Source organism: Seriola lalandi, unplaced genomic scaffold (genome assembly GCF_002814215.2).
Source record: "Seriola lalandi dorsalis isolate HSWRI2012SDOR001 ecotype SW California unplaced genomic scaffold, Sedor1 jcf7180002054284, whole genome shotgun sequence".
NCBI classification, from domain to species: domain Eukaryota; kingdom Metazoa; phylum Chordata; class Actinopteri; order Carangiformes; family Carangidae; genus Seriola; species Seriola lalandi.
The window spans coordinates 77,624-98,062 of record NW_019524837.1 but is presented as its reverse complement, the minus strand read 5'-3'; the positions used below and the strand labels follow the sequence as shown (position 1 = coordinate 98,062).

The following is a 20,439-nucleotide window of genomic DNA, read 5'->3' as shown; positions in this document are numbered from 1 at the left end:
CTTCAATGAAGTTCACATTGTTATTATTTTTTCTAAATAAAAACATAATTTCACCATTTTAGTTTGAAATTAATATTAGAGAGATATTACAGCCAGTGTTCCGTTTGATCAGATGTCAATATTCTTCTATACATGATTATTTGTGTAGTATTACATCTTAATAAGGAGCAGTGTGACCTGTTCAGCTGGGAATAATGATGCCTCTTAGTCCTAACAAAGAAAACTGCATAGGAATCACAGAATCTTAATACAACAATACACATACTTGTCTTATTATATACCCAGCCTTAAATTTATTTGGAAGGAAATTTATTTGTCACTTTAACCTAGAATAATAAAATAATAGTGCTTTTTCAGAGGATGTTTACCTGAGACAAAAGGAGGGAACATGATCTTACCTTGTCATTCAAGTGAGAATTTTGAGTTGAATCTGTAATTCTGGACTCCATTCGTGGGCACTTCTCTGTGGCAATTAGGAGCCTATTACAAGCCATTAGATTGATCAATGTACCTTAAACAATGGGAATGATTTATATGGTCGAACAAAACGCTCTGCACCTATTGTGATGAGTCTAAGTGGGGGTGCATCCATCAACAAAAGATAAATGATTAATTCAGACCTATTCATTTAAATTCTTTCGACAAAGCCAGCCCCACTTGCCTCAAATCCAGATTATTAGAGCCTCATTTTCTGCATGTTAAACTAGACAGGCTGCTGGATTGGGTGATGGTTTTTGGTTGTGCCCCTGTGTGTTTTAATTTGTATTTCTGCTGCAGGAAGTTTATTTGAGGACATTTAACTAATTGTAGTGATTTTGTGTGTTCATGTGGCTACACCTGTTTCTCCCAAAGGGGGGTTGGAGGAAACTATGAGTGCAAGGATGTTATACTTTATTTCTCTGGTGCTGAGGCTGTATGTTGTTGTCTGATGACTAGTTGATCAGAGGGCGCTTACTGAATAAAAAAAAAAAAACAACTTATTAAATTACTTAATATTATAAGTAAAAGCCACAAGATGCTTTTACTTATAATATTATATTATTACTTACAGATATTTTTGGGTTGTGATCGTACCTTGCAAAATACAAACAATGCTAAAAACAGTGTTTATTCCTCTTCAATTTGTTATTGGTGGTCTTAACTCCAAACTGGTGTCTTTGTCTCATCTGCTGTTTCCCATGAGTTGTTTTATTGCTTGCACTTTAAGGTTGCCAGGTCATTATTTATTTTGGTGGCAGGTGTACAGAGGCCACAGCAAGGAAACTGAATCGACACACATTAAAGTGCATTGTGAAATAAAGAGTAAGGATTTATTTCTATAGGAAGTGAATAAGCTATGAAGCAAGGGGATGTGGCAAAATTGCTCGGACTTGTCAGTATAGAGATTCAACTCGTGGGTGTCTTCAGTGAGACGACTGTCAGACAGATCATTCAAATGTTAATAGAAAGCATGCAGCTGTTGTCAAGCCTCTGATAAAGATTAACTACGCTTTCAAGACCCACTTTTCAAGAAACAGTCCTCTGTAAGACTGATCTTATAGCAGCTCATCAACCTGCATTGATAATATCGACTGCTAAATTTGGAAGTACAGGTCAGCTTGCCAGTTTACAGTGTCAACTTCCATTTCCACAGGCTGCATGTTCTATTTTGAGCGCGGGGAGCGAGCCAGTTGAAGTGCAGTCGACTGGTTACATTTGAGGACTTAGCTTAGCCCATTTTTCTGTCAATGAGTGGGTTTCTTCCTCTGAGCTGGTGAGCTGGTGTGGAAGTCAGCACAAACTTAAGTGTGAGAAATGGCTCCGAAGAAGGTGCGTTTTGTTGAAGAATAGCTCCATTCAAAAAAAAAAATATCAGAGAATGCACTGAAGATTATGTAATGGCAAGTGCTTGTTCTGACTGTAGACGTCTCCACATTGTCTTTATTAGGGGAAAGGAGATGATGCACCAAAGCCACCACCACTGATTGGAAGGTTTGGCACCTCACTGAAAATAGGAATTGTCGGCCTGCCCAATGTTGGGTAAGTAAAAGGTTTTTATTTGTACAGATACTGTGGCCTTCTTACCATGCACTGCATGCACCAACATGTGCTCGGTCTACATTTGAAGTACACTTGGCTCATATGAACTATACTTAGCTTCTGTAAGGCAGAATGTAAACCGAGCACAGTCAAGTGCATGGCCAAAGGGTTGAAATTAAATGTGTGAATGTAGATACACAGACAACTTCAGACTTAATTTAAATTTTGGACAGGAGTTGTTCAACACCTGCTGCACAGAACACTTCACACTGAAACAAGCAAAAGCATTTTAGATGTACATAAAAGCCAAAAAGTAAAAAAAAAAAAAAAAAAAAAATCCTGCTCCTTAGATGACTGTCCATGGAAAAATTTTCAATTTTCCTTAACAACCTGAAGAGTGTTCCTAAGGCTGTTAAGTGTCTGGGAACATGTGTGCCCCCACTCACTAAGGATCAAATCCCACAAGGGCTTTTCATCCCGTGTCTCTCTCTCCATGTGTCTAAAACTTTCTTTCGTCTAAGTGTGTGAGCTTTTACAAAATGCTTCAAACATTGCTTATTTTTTCGGGTGTTATAGCAGATTAATGTTGTACTTGAGGGTAAAACACCTAAACAAATGGTTTAAATGAAATACTATAAGTTATGATCATTTATATGATGTGAATATGTGATCTGTATTCTGTATCCTGTGTCCTTGAATTTAAAAATGGGGGTTTTATTATTACAGTGTATTGTGTGTTTTCAATTAGAGGAAATAGCACTTTCATTTTCTGTTACATCTTATTAATGAGAGTTTGTCATGATCCATTTACATCTGAATAACACCATATGACAGCAATCAACAATGAACCTATATTCTTCCCACCACTCTGCTGTGGTTGCAGAAAAGAACATTCAATGAATGAAAAGCATTAACAAACCCTGCTGTCGATTAATTTTAAATACCCACTTATCACTCGTCCTTGCATGCACTGGTCAAAGGTGAGGGTACATCCTAGACAGCTCTCTCCGGTCAATCACAGGAAAAACACATACTGTAGACTCACCAACACAGTCACTATTACATTCATATGTCAGGCAATTTAGAGTTTCCAGTTCACCTAACCTGTGGCCTTAGTCTTTGAACTGTGGAGGAAAACCTGAGAAACCAGAGGTGACCGACATCACAAAGTGAACACGTAAACACAGGACTTTCACTGCTTACCGTACCAATGACCTGCCATGCCCTGCTGCAGATTTAACAAATGATATGACTCTAATATTGACAGAGATTCAATGCAATACCTGCAGCGTATGTTTGAGGAAACTGTTAAAGTCTCTGCCGTGTTCAAAGCAACATAACCTTCAGCTTTGCACTGTGTCAGGCACTGTTACTCCCCAGCCTCACAGGTACAATCAGTGCTAGTGGCAAATAATAACACGAGAGATAATTTGCAAGTCTGGCAACTTTTCTACATTTTCACTTTAATAAAATTGTAAACTACTGAAAAAAAAAAAAATCATACGTATGTGTTGTAACTGAATGACACTGACAAAGAGTCCAGCATGGACACGGGCAGCATCATAAAAGTACCATGTTGTGTCATTATATATGTCTTTGTGTATCTTTTCCTCTATGGGGAGGGGAGGGCAGTCTGATTTTTAATGTTTTTTTCTTTTTTTTTATAAGAGCAGGGTTTCATGCAGGGTTTCAGGATGTACAAGGGATATGCTTTGGTGTCTTGAAATTAAAAATCTGCAGCTGAATGAACCAAAAATATACAAGCTAAAACCCAATCAGATTCTTGTATATACAGCGTGTTTGTTTTTAAGTTACGAGATCTGAAACGGAGTCCCCAGGTATAAGGTGTTATTATAGGAGGGCAGGAGGAGGATGCCTGTATTATGTAAGTGGTGAGGATGTGTCTGAGGAATTTATGTAAATGAAGTTTACAGTGAGCAACTAGTGGTGAAATTAAAAACGTGTTACTTAACCATAAAGAGGAGTGTGTACAAGTGTCTATTTGAGGTGTTCTCAAACTCCTGCTGGTCAATAGGTGGACGTAATCAAACACAATGCATGAATGTGAAGGGTGGCAGAACGAATGTAAGGTAGGTAGGAGGGGATGGAGCATCTATTGGCAAGAGATTTTTATTTCTAAGGTGGACAACTTGACAAGAATGTGTACTGTAGTCACGCAGGGTCATAGTGTATGTGTGTGCTGACACATTGTCTGCATGTCAGACCTGGCCAGAAAACTCCACTTTGTCAGCATCTACCTAGACGTTCAGCAGCATCACTGACAGGACATAATCACTGGGCAGATCCTACATGACTTTCCTGTAGGATTTGTTCCCCACCGCAGAGCTACAGGAAGGGTTACGGTGAAAGGTCATCTTCTGTTCAGCTGACAGGTCCTCATCTTTTTGTAGCAACTTAAATTTCTTTTTAAGAGAACTGTTGTTTCCAAGCAGCACAGAAAGGTTTTAAGAAATGAACATTGCAGGTTTTGAAAGGACAGATAAAGGCCAATGATGTATAGATTCAGGTTACTAAAGAGGTTCGTGCTTCTTCACATGTAGTTTGCCTTAGCTGTTTTGACAGATTTTGGAGCTTATTCCACAAAGATCTCTCTAATGTCCAATGTTTTAGTTCCTCACCGCAGAGAAACCACAATTTCTTCCTGGTATAAGAAGTAGAACTCATTGAGGTTGTGGCCTGCCGCACCACATTTGTGTCAAAGTACAACTTGTCAACCCTCTCATGGTTTCTCCATGAATGTGCTTCACATGCCAGCGTGCTGTTAGTTGGGCGTAACTGACCATTCTCCACACACATGGGTAACTTGAGAGTCTGATTCAGCCAACTTTGCAGCTATTTCTACTCTTAGACCAGTGCATGTTCTATTTACTGCCATTCTCCTGCTCATAGACACAAAAAAAGTTTAGTCTTCTCCATCTAACCCTCTATTGGGACATACAGTACTTGACAGTATACACGGGATATGGCCTAACAGCCTCAAGTCAAATCATTTCTAAAGCTCTCCTCCAGTTCACTTACCTAGACCAAAATGAATTTAATGGCGACACATAGGGGTACCTGCCTTTCACCTCGTGCATCAGCGCAGTCTGTTTCTCCTGTCTGACTCTTTATACATGTAGCAAATCTAAACTAAGAAACCAATGTGAACAATTAATCAGCTTGTAAATCTAAATCCCAAAAGACCAATTTAATGTTTTTTTGCTCAGTTCCTGAAGAGATTTTAAACGGTTCTCATGTATGTTATTCTTAAATAAGCTATCCTATGTTTTTTCTTTTTCCCATTTATACAGAATAGATATATATGAGCTCAGGGAAACAATCTAAAAGTGTCACGAAGAGACTGAATTAGACAGCTTGCATAAGGAGAAACAAGATAATTAAAAGATTAACAGAGCATTCATGCAGAACAACAATTTCAGGTTAGCAAACTACCTAGAGAGTAATCATTTCTCATATGGACTATGGTGTTAATACAAGCATCAACCATAACAAAGGTCATGTAATTTATTAGAAACATCACTGCATTTGAGACGCTGCAAATGTGCATGTTTATTTAAAACATAGATTTACTATCGTGTATTGTCATACAGGTTGACCTCTGACCCTTTTGAAGAAATTAGTATAAGTAGGAAAAAGTGTATGTGTGACTATTGAATTCCAACAATAACTGCACACTTAATGAACACTGCAGTGAATAGTCTACATTAGGAGCACCTGATTTTCCAATTTAATGTTACTCAGTTGACACTGGAATTATAAATATTAGAAAGTAATGGCTATGTGTTTTTCTTTTTTGGTTTAACTTTTGATTAGACTTTTATCACCAAGATATTTTTCAATAGAATAATCTTAAACGATCCCTGGCCCGTCTTTGTGATTTCTATTTAAGTTACTTGCTCTTTTTGGTGATTTTACAAATTCAGCATTTTCTGTTTGCTCATCACATGACTAAAGTATGACACTTCGGTCATGTGATAGCTGTATACGGGTATAATAAATAGTTCTATCTGTCACATTCCCAGTTGTCACAGTAAACCCAGTCCAAGTTTTTAGGTTCATACTGGGCCTAAAGTGTTTTTTTTTAACTACTTGTATTAAAAGGAGTTTTCACCACCCACTGGTGGAAAATCATTGGTCTAATTTCCTGCTGCAAACTTCTCAGTACACATCACTTTCCTATTACTGATCAACATATTACACTTTTTCTATTTATACATTATTAAGTCACTTTATACAGCTGACAGTGGTTGCAGTATTACTGTGGAAGGCTTTTCTTTTTTTCCCCAAGGTGACCCAAGAAAAGCCTTCAAGTATGTTAGAGAAACAATCTAGCTTTATATAAGGAATTAATGCACGCACTTTAGCAATCTCAAGCAATTTCATGCCCATGGGACTTAGCAAACAATCATTTCAATGTGAAGCACCGAGTGAGGGGATAAAGACGGAAAGTCCTGGATTATAGTTGACTGCCATGCCATTATTACTCCTAGACACTTGCCATTGTCTGTAGATTTTGAAGTACACTTGAGCTGCTTGTGCCGTAGAAAATAAATCTCTCTGTGATCACAACATGGGGCAGCGTTTGGACGATCCAGTTCAACAGCTGAGATCTATCAGAAGTGTAATTTGACCCTCGATTCCACGTACAATTGATCTATTATGGGATTATCTGACCTTGTAATTGGGTGTAGTATTTTTTTAAGGTTTTGTTTCAAGCGCTCAAATATTCAATCTATTAGAATAACCTTGTCTTTCTTGCACAGACAATAAAAAAAGCCAATCTCGCATAATTTACTGAAGTGTTTTAGGATCATTCTATCAAGCTATCAGGCTCTACACACCAGCACTTTTAGATGGATTGACCTCACTGCTGTTTTTTTATTTTCAGGAAGTCAACCTTTTTCAACGTGCTGACAAAGAGTCAGGCTGCAGCTGAAAATTTCCCCTTCTGCACCATTGACCCAAATGAAAGCAGAGTGCCCATTCCAGATGAACGCTATGATTTCCTCTGCCAATTCCACAAACCTGCCAGGTATGGGGTCTCACCGTTCACATATTATTCACACTTCAGATCTGTAGTCTCTGACGGTCTTCTTGCTATAGGTATGAGAAAACACATAACAATGTTGTTGACATGTAGCTGCCAGTTCTGTATGATGTATGATTGCTGCTCTATTCTAAGGTTTTCTGTTTAAAAAAAAATCTGCAGCATCTGAACCTCACAACACCTGGTTGTCATACACATTTATAGAGGCTGTTAAAGCGGGCTGAATTCAGATTTGCTGTGCTATACTGACAAATTACTCGCAAGATATCTCTTTTGACTGACAAGAATTGGCTTTCTGAATACCACAGAACATTTCAGTACATGAATTTTAGTGACCAGAACTGAGCTCCTGCTTTTCAAAGAGCAGCATGAGTCTCACTTACATGCGTGTACTCAGTTCGATTCTATATATGAACTATTCTTTAACTTAAACACATGCAAAACAGATTCCACTGCTGTTCATAAATAAATACTCTAATAACCATAGCAATAAAAAAACACTTGTGCAATTAAATGCCATGCAGCTTTGCATCTCCACAGTACCCACCTCCAACATCCCATGAAAAGGCCAAAACCATTAATTGATAATTGATCCTACAAAACAAATACTTCCACAGTATCCAAAGCATCATATAGACTATTCATGTGTATTGTAGACATCCATTGCTGATCAAAGATGATTAATAATGCATCAGTGAGCCTCGCTGTTGCACTGGTTGACTTGCTCCTTCATAACGAACATGAGTCTTTTTTTAAAAAGTGAAACTACATATTTATGAACCAATGGGTGTGGGGCTGAGTGCCACAGTCGGGGTAGGGAGGTCCCGTTGTGAAACCGACTAATCTACCATCAGTTTTGGTCTTTTCATTGGATTTATTGAAAAATTCTTAAACATTCTTTAAAGTTGAGGTCACTTTAGTTATTTGTTTGTTGACTCAACACCATGGTACATATTCCAACTATAATTTGTGGTGATGTTATACTATTGTAATGGGATTTCTGATATTTTGTTCATCGTTTCACACACATGGAGAGTAAAATCATACCTGTTCACATTATAGTACAATCCAATTCAACAACATCACAAACTAAAACCTCAATAACTCCTCAGGGCTGGCGCCTCTTTGGCACAGGATCAACAACATTTAAAACAAACTGTTTCTCAAGCTACTATTTATAACAGGACTGTTGTATTGAATTGCAGCACAAACTAATGCAAAGTGGTTTCTGTTTTATTAAAAAGGATATTAAAACGGCTGACCTTTTTTTCCTTTTACTTCTTGGCTTGCAGCAAAATCCCAGCATTCCTTAATGTTGTAGACATTGCTGGCCTGGTGAAAGGTGCTCATGCTGGCCAAGGCCTGGGAAATGCCTTCCTGTCCCATATCAGCGCCTGTGACAGCATCTTCCATATGACACGTGAGTCGCAGGTGGAGGGTTGCTTCCCCCCCCCATAGGATTTCCAGATCATCAACAAATCACGTTAAACATATAGGCTACTGTGCGTGCAGTTGTATCAAATATTTATCCATCCATCCATTTTCTACCGCTTATCCTCTAGTAGGGTCGCGGGGGGGCTGGAGCCTATCCCAGCATCTTTTCGGGCGAATGGCGGGGTACACCCTGGACAGGTCGCCAGTCCATCGCAGGGCAAACACATAGAGACAGACAACCATTCACACTCACATCCACACCTATGGTCAATTTAGAGTATCCAATTAGCCTAGTCCCCATTTTGCATGTCTTTGGACTGTGGGAGGAAGCCGGAGTACCCGGAGAGAACCCACACAGGCACGGGGAGAACATGCAAACTCCACACAGAAAGATCCCACGGCCGAGCCGGGACTCGAACCCGGAACCTTCTTGCTGTGAGGCGACAGCGCTTCAAATATTTATATATATCAAATATTTTGTACTGTAGCTGAACCAATTCCATTGACAACATTTGGCAACGCTAAAAGACTCCACCACAAGGCCTTAGCTGTGCCGTAGCTTTGCCGCTAGGGCATCTTGTGTGGTGGGTGCCAAGATCAACATAAGAGTCAGGATTAATGAAGTCAGACCAAACCTCACATTCCTACTGGGATGCTCCCTGAATGAGAATCGCAGAAGTGGGAAGTGAAAGGACCTGCGTCTGGTTTAAGCTTCACACACTCAGTATCATGTCCTGAGGCTTGGAAACATTACAAGACGGTTTAGGAGGACCACCACATGTTATTGTAATATGATTCCTAACGCCACTTTTGATTAAGTTTGAATACTGTGGAGGTAAGTAAGTTATTAATAAGCATAATATGAGAATGAGGGTCTCTTCTTCTTTTCCCTTCCTTTTTGCTTTTTACACCCTGTTGTTTTGTAACAATTATTACAAATGTAATAATAATAGATAAAATAATATATTACTTTAGCTACTACTACAATACAAACAACTATGCTGATGACAATAGTTTTAGTAATAATAGTAAAAAAAAATCATCTTATATGTTTGGAATGATGAGAAAAACTGCCCTCTCTTACTCCGTGAATATATCACACTCCATATCCCTCACAAGGCAAATCACTTTCTAAGTTTCCCTCTGCCTCAAGTTCTTCTGTGTCTCTGACATGGTCGTTGTCTTACACAATTAAAGTGTTACACGGTAGAATAATTCAAATTACATGCAGCCACTGAAATGAATGCAGAGGCCCTTCTTAAAAATAGCTGAATTTGTTTGCTGATTGTGTGCTGTTATTGACTTTCACTCTGTGTGAAAGGAGCTCTGATTAGAGAGTCGGTGGTGGCAGGTATACAACGGCCAGATAGAAAGGGTTAAGATTATGGCCAATTTCCTGTATTGTTCCAAAGTTGGCTGTGTGTTTCACTGACAAGTGCACTACTTTTGTTCCAGTGCAGTTTTCAAATAGCCTTTCTGCATGATGACTGTAGTTTGTGAGAAGTAGAGGGCCACCCAGACTTAAGTAATGATTTACTGAGAGCAGAAGATATGATAAACGGCTCCGTTGTTAGTTCAGTTTTTGCTAAAATACAAGTTAAAAGGATAAGTCTGCCATTATTCTTAATGTTTCTTCCCACAAAAAGACCCAAACAATGTATTAGTCCATCCACCTCTCAATACTACGTTTTCCAATCCTGTGTGGTGCTCAGTCCCAAGCCGATTCATCCCCACCACAGATGGAAATATTTAAGAACAGGTCACACATACACTGTAATAAATGAAATAAATTCTACCATGCAGGTTATGATGTTTGAGGATGTAGTTTGTGGTGCTGTTGGACAGAATTATGTTATAAAGAGAGGTGTTATTTAGCCTGCCCTCATCAATATATATAGAGTGGACAAAATAACAGTTCCTTGCAGTATAATGCAATACAGTTCAACAGCACAACAAACTACATCCTCAAAAATGATCATACAGTTGAATCAACATCTCTCGGAAACAGTTTCAATAAGAACTGCAGATTATAACCTTCGTGAAGGTTGAATTTATTTTCGGACTGTTCTATATGACGGCATTCATTTCAGCTCGTGTGCCTAATGAACTGGTAACTGAGTGTATATAGTTTAATTTTTTTACAAAAAGCTCAATAATTTAGGTAATGATTCTACATTACGTTATTGTCACATATGTGGTTTATGTGTATTTTTATATACATTACATGTAGATGGTTAAAAACACCCACAGTCCCTTTGATGTGGACCAAATGTATATGACAGATCCTCACCCAAAACCAACTCTTTTGTTTCGGTCCACACAAAGAACACAAACATTCACAACGATCGGAAATAGCATGAACGAAAGCTTCTTGTGTGTGTGTGTTTACATCTATCTTCTCTGGCATGCCATTGTTTCTACTCTCGTGAAGTCCTTGGAAACAATGTGGTATGTTTCACAAGTTAACCATTAAACATAGCTGGTTTTGTTTTGTAATTATATCTATCTGGTAGCAGGCAGACTGCAATGCTGAAGCCGCTACTTTTATATAGCTTGATTATATGGTTGTGGGGGGATCGCACTTTTCCGTGTCTGGAGTGTTACGGTTTTTGTCTGGCAATTAGTGAAAGGGTCTGTAAAGATACTACAGAGAGATGAACAGTGTTAGTAAAGTGAAACGGCTCAATGTGATTGTTAGTGCCAACTGAAGACACAAGCAATTGACCTGAATCTGATGAAACTGAGTTCGAAGTTTTATTAAACTTTAGAGATGCGCCCTAACTTTCTGCCAATTCTATCTATGAAATAATTTTGTCGTTTATTTCCTATATTGGTTTACAGATCTTTGACTAGAGGTTGTGAAATTTGAGAAATAGTGAGCAGTTACAAAGTTTTACAAAGACATGAAGGCAGAATACTTTACCATCTTTCCTTTGAAAAGATGAAACTTTTTCCAGGGAGTAGACTGACTGGATTTTCCTCGTGACGTCTGCTCACAAAATTACCCCAGTGGTGTGCACGTTATGAATATTTTTCAACCCTTTATGTCTTTAAAAAGCCTGTGTAAACAGTGGATTTGCTTTCAACAATACCTTCCAAAAATTATAAGGGCACATGATGACATCCTGAAAGCTGATTCTGTAGATTGCCTGGTGTTCCCTGGTCTCATAACCAAATGGTTTGCAGGCTGAGTGTTCCCAGTGCTTCTGCAGTGAATGGAACGTAGCTGGATCCTCACTGTCTGAGACCAGACATAGACATGTTCTACTTCATCTACTCTTCTGTTCCCCGCTAGCAACTCTGCCAGCTCACCTGGCCTTATTCCCAGATGTTTGGTTTCCAGCAATTAGATGTTTGAATGCTCACACAGTGTCACCCACATCATCACAGGAAACCTCTAGCTCACTTCTAATGAAGACTTATTTACGGTTGCACGACACTCAGTAAGAATCTAGCCTTAAGACACTGTGGTATAGCACATTTAATCTTAAGGGACTGGCTGTGGTTGTGGGCAGCCGACTGGAAAGTAGCTGTTATTTTTGGCGCAGACTCTTTTCTCACTGTGATATTCATGCTTTCAGCACCTGAACTCCTGGTTAAGTTGAGGCTCTTCCCTCTCCCCCTCTACTGCCTGAAGTAGACACAAGAAAGTCCTCTCATAGTTTTTAGGGAAATAAAGTTGATCAGTTAAATGAGATCTAAGCAATAGAGCAGGGCAGGTGTTATATAAATGAATCGTTTGTAGAGCTAATACTTTAGTCTACATACTGATTAGTCGATTGACAGCAACTAATTTGCTAACATTAATTGTTAAAGTATTTTTCAAGCAAAAAGGCCAAATATTTTATTTGTCTTTCATGTCATATCATTTCAAGCGTTGGGGTTTAGATTGTTGGTTAGACAAATTAAAACATTTGAGGACATCAGCTTACAGTCTGTGCAGCTGTGAACATCTTTCATTATTTTCTACCAAACAAGTAATTGACTACATGTTTTAGTTTTTAGTTGAAGCCCAAATCCTTTGCAACAGCTGGCCTGTCTCTGTCCTGGAGTCTCCTCTGCTTGCCTGTACCTCATGGTGATGACAAGACCCTAGAAAGTCACTGTCTATAACTCCTTAAAACCCACAAATTGTTGTTTTTACACTTCAGTTTTTGTACAGATTAAACACATAAAACATAATATGTTATTTACAAAGCTTACAGGTGCTGTTAGGTGGATTTTGTTGACTTGGACTGGATTTTGTTGACAGGCTAGCTGAAAGATGTTAAGCTAAGCTAAGCTAACCATCTGCTCATGGTCACTTCATATTTACCGAACAGATGGGAGAGTGGTATCAATCCATTCATGTAATGCTTGGCGTGAATATGAATATGCATATTACCAAATCTGTAAATATTTCCAATAAAAATTGGTAATACATAGTTAATATTCACCAACTGTGAATGTAACCCTGGACTTGTGCCCACAAGAGATACTACTGGGCTCCTAGCTCAGAGGAGAATGCTAAACTAGCATGTACATGTACAGTGTGGCTTTTTTCTGAAAGTAATCAATGACAAAATTCTTAGTCCCTTGTATAAAGGTCCAATCAGTATTTTATGATCATATCAATACACTTCAAGAGCAGTGGATAGGAATAGGAAATAAGTATTTTAGTATTTATAATGCAATTGAAAATACTTAGATTTTGCTGTCTAGTGTTAGTTTGTGTACTAAAAGACCTGTCAAAGTGTCAATGTGTTACCAGGTTGTAACTGTCTATTTCACGTTTTGGTGCCGGGTCAAATCAAAATGTCGGTAAACAGCAAATTGACAACAATTGTGCCTCTCAAGAAATTGGTCCTATTTACTCTCCCTTTTAAAGATCTCCCAGATCCTCAGCGCCTTCCATATGATTCATTAGTAACTACCTGCTGCGACTTTGCTGAACCTAGTAAGATGTTTGACAGTTAAGATGTTTTAATTGTGTTTGGTAGGTTTCATTCAGTTGTCAGCCCACACTATAATCTAATCGCTTATAGTCAACAAATCAAAGTGATTGTAAAGCTACAGGCGTTAAGAGCAAACTGTATTGACTATTCAGACAGAGATAAAGATTTATGGCCAAACTGCCTCCTCACTGACGCCAGGAATGGCTGCTATCCAGGACCTCTGCCTTATCACTCAGCAACTCACACATTTTCAAACTTGACACACATTCAAAATACCTCAGGCAGCCCACTGAATTCCATATATGTGACTATCTAAACAGATCACGCAATGAGTGAATTTGTCAGTAATTGGGTTGCGCAATTGGTTGTTGCATTGATATATTAATTTAACCACCAATTTATTTTTGCTGAAAGTCTTTTGCAGATAGATTGTTTTAAAGAGAGAAAGTATCATCATTGCAAATACAAAACTAATATTGAAAACATGTATGATTTTATTATAAGTAATTGAGTGTATTTCACTGATACTCAACATATTCACTAAAACTATTTGTTACCCTTCCTAAGGATGATATCTCATTTATGTAACATTTCTAATGTCTTCAAATGCAGTTTAAAGGATATGAGTGATACTGTTGTTTTTTTTTAATCATTGTCAACAGATCCCATGAAACAAACAATTTAACACTTTCACTTCTGAAACAGCTGGGCAATGTAGGTTTTAGCACATGTTACTTAGGAGTAAATAGCACATTTGTTGGGGACTATTTTAGCAGCAGATTAACACACATTTGGCTCCAGGATAATGTATGTGGCATTGACTCACAATAACCGACAGTGGCCATGTTCATTGCAAGGAAGGAACATGTGCGTTGTGCAACAGTGTGACTCAAGGATGTGTCTTTAATAGTTGTTGGCCATTGATGGAGGTCTATGGAACAGAGGGACAAGCTATATCAACTTTTAGGTTGTTAGAAGGTTCATTCCATTGTAGTTTTCAGTCTTTTCAAGGGATTTGTTGACAATAGAAAATATAGAATATTAACATTAACTTGCAGGTTTGTACTAGCGGCAGGCGTATCTGACCTTGATTGTCATGGTAACAATAATAAACACACAGTTATTGTGTCTAACAGCTTGCGCTATATGCTATTTCACGTGACTTCCTCCTTTGCTTCCGTCATAATTACTGCGCCCACTACATGTCACCTAACAATAAAACTATGGGTGTAAAAGCTGAACAGACAGCACGTGGCTCATTTTTTAAGCTTCGCTCACTGTGTGGATGTTTATAGGATCGAGTAGCATCTCTTAAAAAGGGAAGCAAACATAACAGTATACAGTGATGGTACACTGAGCAAACATTTACACAAGTTTAGCCTGCATAAAGATGCTTTCATTCGCCTATAGTTGGAACTGTTTTTTTTTTTTAATGCTGTATTAATCCATATCAGTAATTTCATATTAGTAATTGCCACATAGTATACAATTGTATATTAATACAAAAGAATGGGGTTGCAAAGTCTTCTGAAGCCTGTATGAAACATTGTTTTCTGATGAGGTACATTCAAGCGACCAATTGTAATTTTTTATCAAGCAAACACTTCTGATGAAAACAAAACTATCAAAGAGAAAATAAATGCCAAGATGTTAGTCAAGTGTTGAGAAGAATCAAATTAGTTATCTCTTATTCTACGATGAATTTGCAGATGTATGTGCTTGTATTGGACTGTTAATGTGTGTAAAGTTTAAAATTAGTCTGAGTAACTACAGATACTGGGTATACTGTAGCATGTAAGTGACAGATGTCAACATATTGTTCATATGTCTTTTTTTATGTTCAGCCATGATCCACTGTATTGTTGCTATTTTGCTATATTGTTTATAAGAATCAAGCAACGCGCTTCCCTCCCTGTACTTAGACAAAAAGACACTTTGTTGTATGACAGTCTCAGCTGGGTCCTAGCACCTGCCCCCCTCCTGTGTGTTGTTGTTCATGAGTAAAAATAGCAATATTGCATTATAAATTAGCCAGAAATATAAGCTGCCCTTTGTTGCATGCAGTTCTTTGTTTATGTTAGTTGTTGTTTTAACCAATACTGCAATTTTACATCTAGCTCATTGAGCTGTAGGGATCATCCTCCTTTTGTGTGTTTTGGGGCTGAGCTGAGGTGCTGTCACAGCATTTAAATGAGCATTTTGCTTCAGCGAGAATGAAGCGTTTTTGTCAGCCTCCACTCATCGTGGATGATTAGAGCAAAATGTCTACCCATCTTGACTGGAGATCACCACAGCTCCAGATAACATGCTCGGTGATTGAAGGTCGCAATATTTTGAATTCTAATGGGGCTGCAAGATGAATTGCCTGAAATAGACTGTAGAATCTTCTGGCTTCCTCCTCATGCCCCCCTTGCCTGTCCACTGTGAAAAGAACCACTGGGAATGGCAAGGCCCGATGATCATAGAATTATTGGATGGTGATTCTAAACCCTTCAAAGAGGAGTTGCTATGGAGATCTCGTTCCAAACTGTGAAATGATTCACCTTTGAAAGGCTGGAGGGCCTGAAAGCTGAACACATCATTGTTCAGGTGGCGGTTGGTTAGGAAATTGCTGGTGCCTGTGCAATCAGCAGCACTATAGTAGTTAAGGATCTAAAAAGGTTTGTTCGCTGAATGATGTGGGACAACAGTGGTGTGCATATGACGGTTCCTTTCAATCAAGGCACTCTCATGCTCCGTGGTTTAACAAAATAAATGGAATGATAGAGGTTAAGCTAATGATAAGGGAATTAACACTGTTGTTTTCAGTCAGAGTTCATGAAAACGGAAACCTCCCCCATGCAATCACTTCTCAACTGCACACAGAACAGGCTTGTCTGAACGGCTTTCTCTGTTTTTTTTTTCAGTCAGTCAGTGATATCAGACATGGTGGAAAGATGCACCTTTAATACTCAGTTTGGTATGAGACACTACATCTGACAGTAGATTACATAGGAATTGGAGACACTTTGTGAGGTACTGATTCATACCATCGAGCACTGTGATTTCACTGTGATCTATTATGAAAGATGGGATCATGTAGAAAACATGAGTGTATCTCTGAGGGGCTCAAACCCACCATTTTCTGGTGTGAAACTGCTTTTTAGCAGCCAGTGTATTTGCCATAATTGACACATGCAAAGAAACAAGGCTGAATATGCCACAAACTCTGTTACAGAAGCAGCGAACTACAAATAGCTGTTAATTTCATGTATCCAAAAATGAATGTGAATGACTGAAAGATATTTCCTGAATGAACATAAATACCTTTGTGTGCATTGCCAGTGTTTTTATGCTGGGGAGACATCCATAATGTGCTTTTCCTGACAGACTCATAAAATAGCTTTTACTGCTCTGAATACCAGGAGAATTGCGGCACTGAGTTTGCATGAACATTTTAAAAGCAGTGCGAGGAATGCAAGTTCTTTAGATGTGCTCTTACCCATCTTGCATGTGAAAACATGCACAGGAAGTTAGAAGTCAATGAATACTGTAATTTAACTGAATTATGTTGACCACATATCCTCCCAGGTAGCAACATCAGAGGAAGCAGCTCAATCAGTATTGATCTTGACTTGACTCAGATGACTGCCTTGTCTGTGTACCTGACAGAAAAGCAATGATATAAACTAGCTTGAGCCTGCTTGGTGCTCTTAGGCGTTAAAGTTGTGCTACCTGAAAATACAGAGCTAATTAAAGAAAACACCATTTGTTCCTTTGTTTATACTGTATGTTCTTACCTGTGGTCCAGGGATGTTTGTATGATGGGGTTAATTTAAAAAAACATTGACAAAGTAAATGATACATATTCTTTTATATATTTTTTTTCTCTCAAAATGTTTTTCATTTTTAAATGTCAGTTCATGGAGTTTTATCTCCTCAGGATATACCAGCCTGCAGTGCCGCTGTAAGTCCATAATTTTGCAGAGATTAGCCTGATCCCTAATCAGGCCATTAAACACCACTCACCCTCGAGAGACTAATCCTTTTGTTCTGTCAATAAAGGAGCACCTGTTAATAATGTCTTCAAAACATACACTATTTGAAATGAAGCAGTAACATTCAAATTGTGAGACAGACCTGACTCCTGAGACTGGGCCTTTCCAACCTCTTTCTTCTTCTTTTTATTGTGTGTTTTTACTGTCTTGCGTGTGGCTTTGTGTGGCGCTGCAGCCTCATAAGAGCTGTCTTCACAGAGCCCTACCCAGGCCCAGTTGTTAAGGGACTAATTGTGGAGATTGCCCCCTCAGATTTCTCTCCTCTCTTTCACCTCATGCATTTGTTCTCCAGCTCTAAGCCTTGAATGGGACGACGGTAAAGTAGATGTGAATGTTAAATTAGGCGAAATTAATTAAAGCAAATTACTTTGGAATATGTGGTCGTCAGAGGAGAGTGTCAGTTGATGACTAAATAGTGAGTGATTAGCTGCTCCTGCTCTTTCAAAGCCTCTTTGAATTTTTGATATATCAGCTTTTTCTTTATTAGGACATATAACAATGGTCAGAAACTGTTGAATACTAAGTAAGAAATGTTTTTTTTGTAAATGATTGTCCATATAATAATTTCTTATGCTTTCATTAACAATGATTTACACCAATCATGAGAGGTTTATTAACCATGTGAACCTTTTTTAAACCTCACCGCTCCTAATTAATAAGTACTAAGACTTGTATGCATTTTCCATTGGAGACGCAGTGTATCAAAACTGTACATCATAATTGTTTCTAATGTATGTATATTCTTGCAGCTAACAAAATGATTACATTGCATTATATTTTCTGAGTTCATGCAGACACAATGGCAAATTTTCATTCCAATCAGTGCTGAACAGGGAGCTGGTAAATTGGAGCAGCAAAACAATAATTCCACTGATTAGCCCCTTTCTGTGTGGCGTAAGTGAACTGTTTATACTGTGGAGTACCTCTGCAAGAGGAGAGGAACCAAAACAGCCTGATTAGGCAAAGAGTAATTGGATAAGTTCATTTCACCATGAGGACAACGCACAGGATGACAGCTTGCACAAAAGTCTACAGCTTCTGTTGACTTGCATGAGTAATAAAGCCACTGGTGTAGGATTTCTGGTTGTCTGTCATGTTGTTGTTGAGCTGTGTATGTTTAGGTGAGTGATGCTAGATTGCAAAAGCCCTGTAGTTTAGTTCTATGGAAAATCAGGCACTTATCCCTCCTTAACCCAGTAGTGGAACAAGATATGATATTCTGTGCATGTGGGGGATCACTGGGGAGTTCATATTGGATCAGTTCAGTTTTGTGCCACTTTCAATTTCACAACACTCAAAACCGGTCTCAGAGGCACGGGTTCATATAAGTGAACAAGATTAAGAGGCTACAAACAATCTTGCACCTCTGTGAGACTGTAGTTTCCAGCACAGTACAGCAGCACTTGAGTTAAATACACATGCCAGCATGCTAACAAGCTGACAACGACCATGTTGATATGCTGACGTTAACAATGTAGCATGTTTGCATGCTAGTCTTTATAATTTATCCTGTGGTGATGTGAAGGTGCCAGATTTCAAGGCAGCCATTCCACCAGTTGTTGAGAAGTTTCCCTCTAAATCAATGGCAAAATTGGACTAGCACTCGCGGAAAAGTCAGGGGGTCATATTAGTGATGAAGAATATCAAGATACGAATGAAAATATGTAATAAAAGATTGAATGGCAATTCATCTGATAGCTGCTACAATATTGCAAAATGGACAAACGTGACGGACCAAGATTGCCAGTCGTAAAGCCAAGTCGCTAGTGTTTCAAACACCTAGCATGAAATCTGTGTACACAACCATGACACTGATCTGAGTGGTGGAGCAGGGGATAACTTTAATGCTGAACAAACTCTCTTGATGACGCTCTTGATGATACCCGACCACGTTCCCTACACGACAACTGCGCACAGCAACGTGAATCATCAACATTTTCTACATGCATCAATGTCAGAACTTGTTGAGAGATGATGTGACAGCCTCGTGATGAGTAATGTGAATCACTGCAGTGACGTTATTATCTCGCAGGGCCTCACCTGTCTGCAGTCCTCCTCAGGTGTCAACACGTGAATATAGATTGTTGATAACATTTAGTGACTCAAACATGTACATTCCAAACATAGTGTCCCTCAACACAGCAATACTTAAAGCCAAGTCATCATTCGCCTGACATCCGCTTCCCTGTTGAATGACATGGTATTCCCATTATGCCACAGTGTGATACTTCACAAGTCGCTGTTGTTGACTGATTTATGAAAGAGTGTGCTGGTATATTCCAAATCCCATGGTATATAACATAATAAATTTACTCAAACACTGTACTTAAGTACACATTTGAGGTGCTTGTAGTTTGCTTGTGTATCTCCATTTTGCACTCTTCTACTCCTATACACTTTAGAGGAAAATATTGTACTTTTTATTCCTCTACATTAATTAGTTATTCATTTATTTACAAGACACTTTACAGATTAAGTGTACATACAGAATACTGTATATGACAGACTTAAATAAAATAATGATGTGCTGTAGTAGATTAACTAACTGCTTTTCACACCATAAAGTTCAAACTAGCTCCATTTCTTCAGCTACAAGATGGTAGTAACTTATTTGCACCAGTAATAATAATAGTAATCAATATATAACACCATAATGAGTACTTTTACTTCTGATACATTAAGCCCATTTTGCTAACAATGCTTTATCTTAAGTGACATTTTTATTGCAGGGCGTGTACTTACAGTCTGTATTGGATTATTTTTATGTTGCATCATTTCTACTTTTACTTAAGGAGTCATATTATAAAACAAACAGATCACATATTGTGTGGGTTGTAAATTTAAAGAATGTATTGGAATAACATTCAGGAGAACAGTCCACTACAGTTGCCAGCGGTAATGTGAATGGCTGTCACTCTCGTGTGACAGATGCCCCCCCCCACCCCCC

General features: G+C 38.5%; 1 protein-coding gene across 1 annotated transcript in view; it reads left to right on the top strand.

Annotated features, from left to right (window-relative positions):
• The first annotated feature begins 1,657 nt into the window (after positions 1-1,657).
• LOC111654619 (obg-like ATPase 1) overlaps positions 1,658-20,439 on the top strand; it is a 42,682-nt gene continuing 23,900 nt past the window's right edge. Inside the window, exons 1-4 of the mRNA XM_023405699.2 lie at positions 1,658-1,809; positions 1,928-2,019; positions 6,929-7,072; positions 8,380-8,507. Of these exons, the coding sequence (XP_023261467.1) occupies positions 1,795-1,809; positions 1,928-2,019; positions 6,929-7,072; positions 8,380-8,507 (379 nt within the window). The 5' untranslated portion in view covers positions 1,658-1,794. The remainder of the gene's footprint in view (positions 1,810-1,927; positions 2,020-6,928; positions 7,073-8,379; positions 8,508-20,439) is intronic.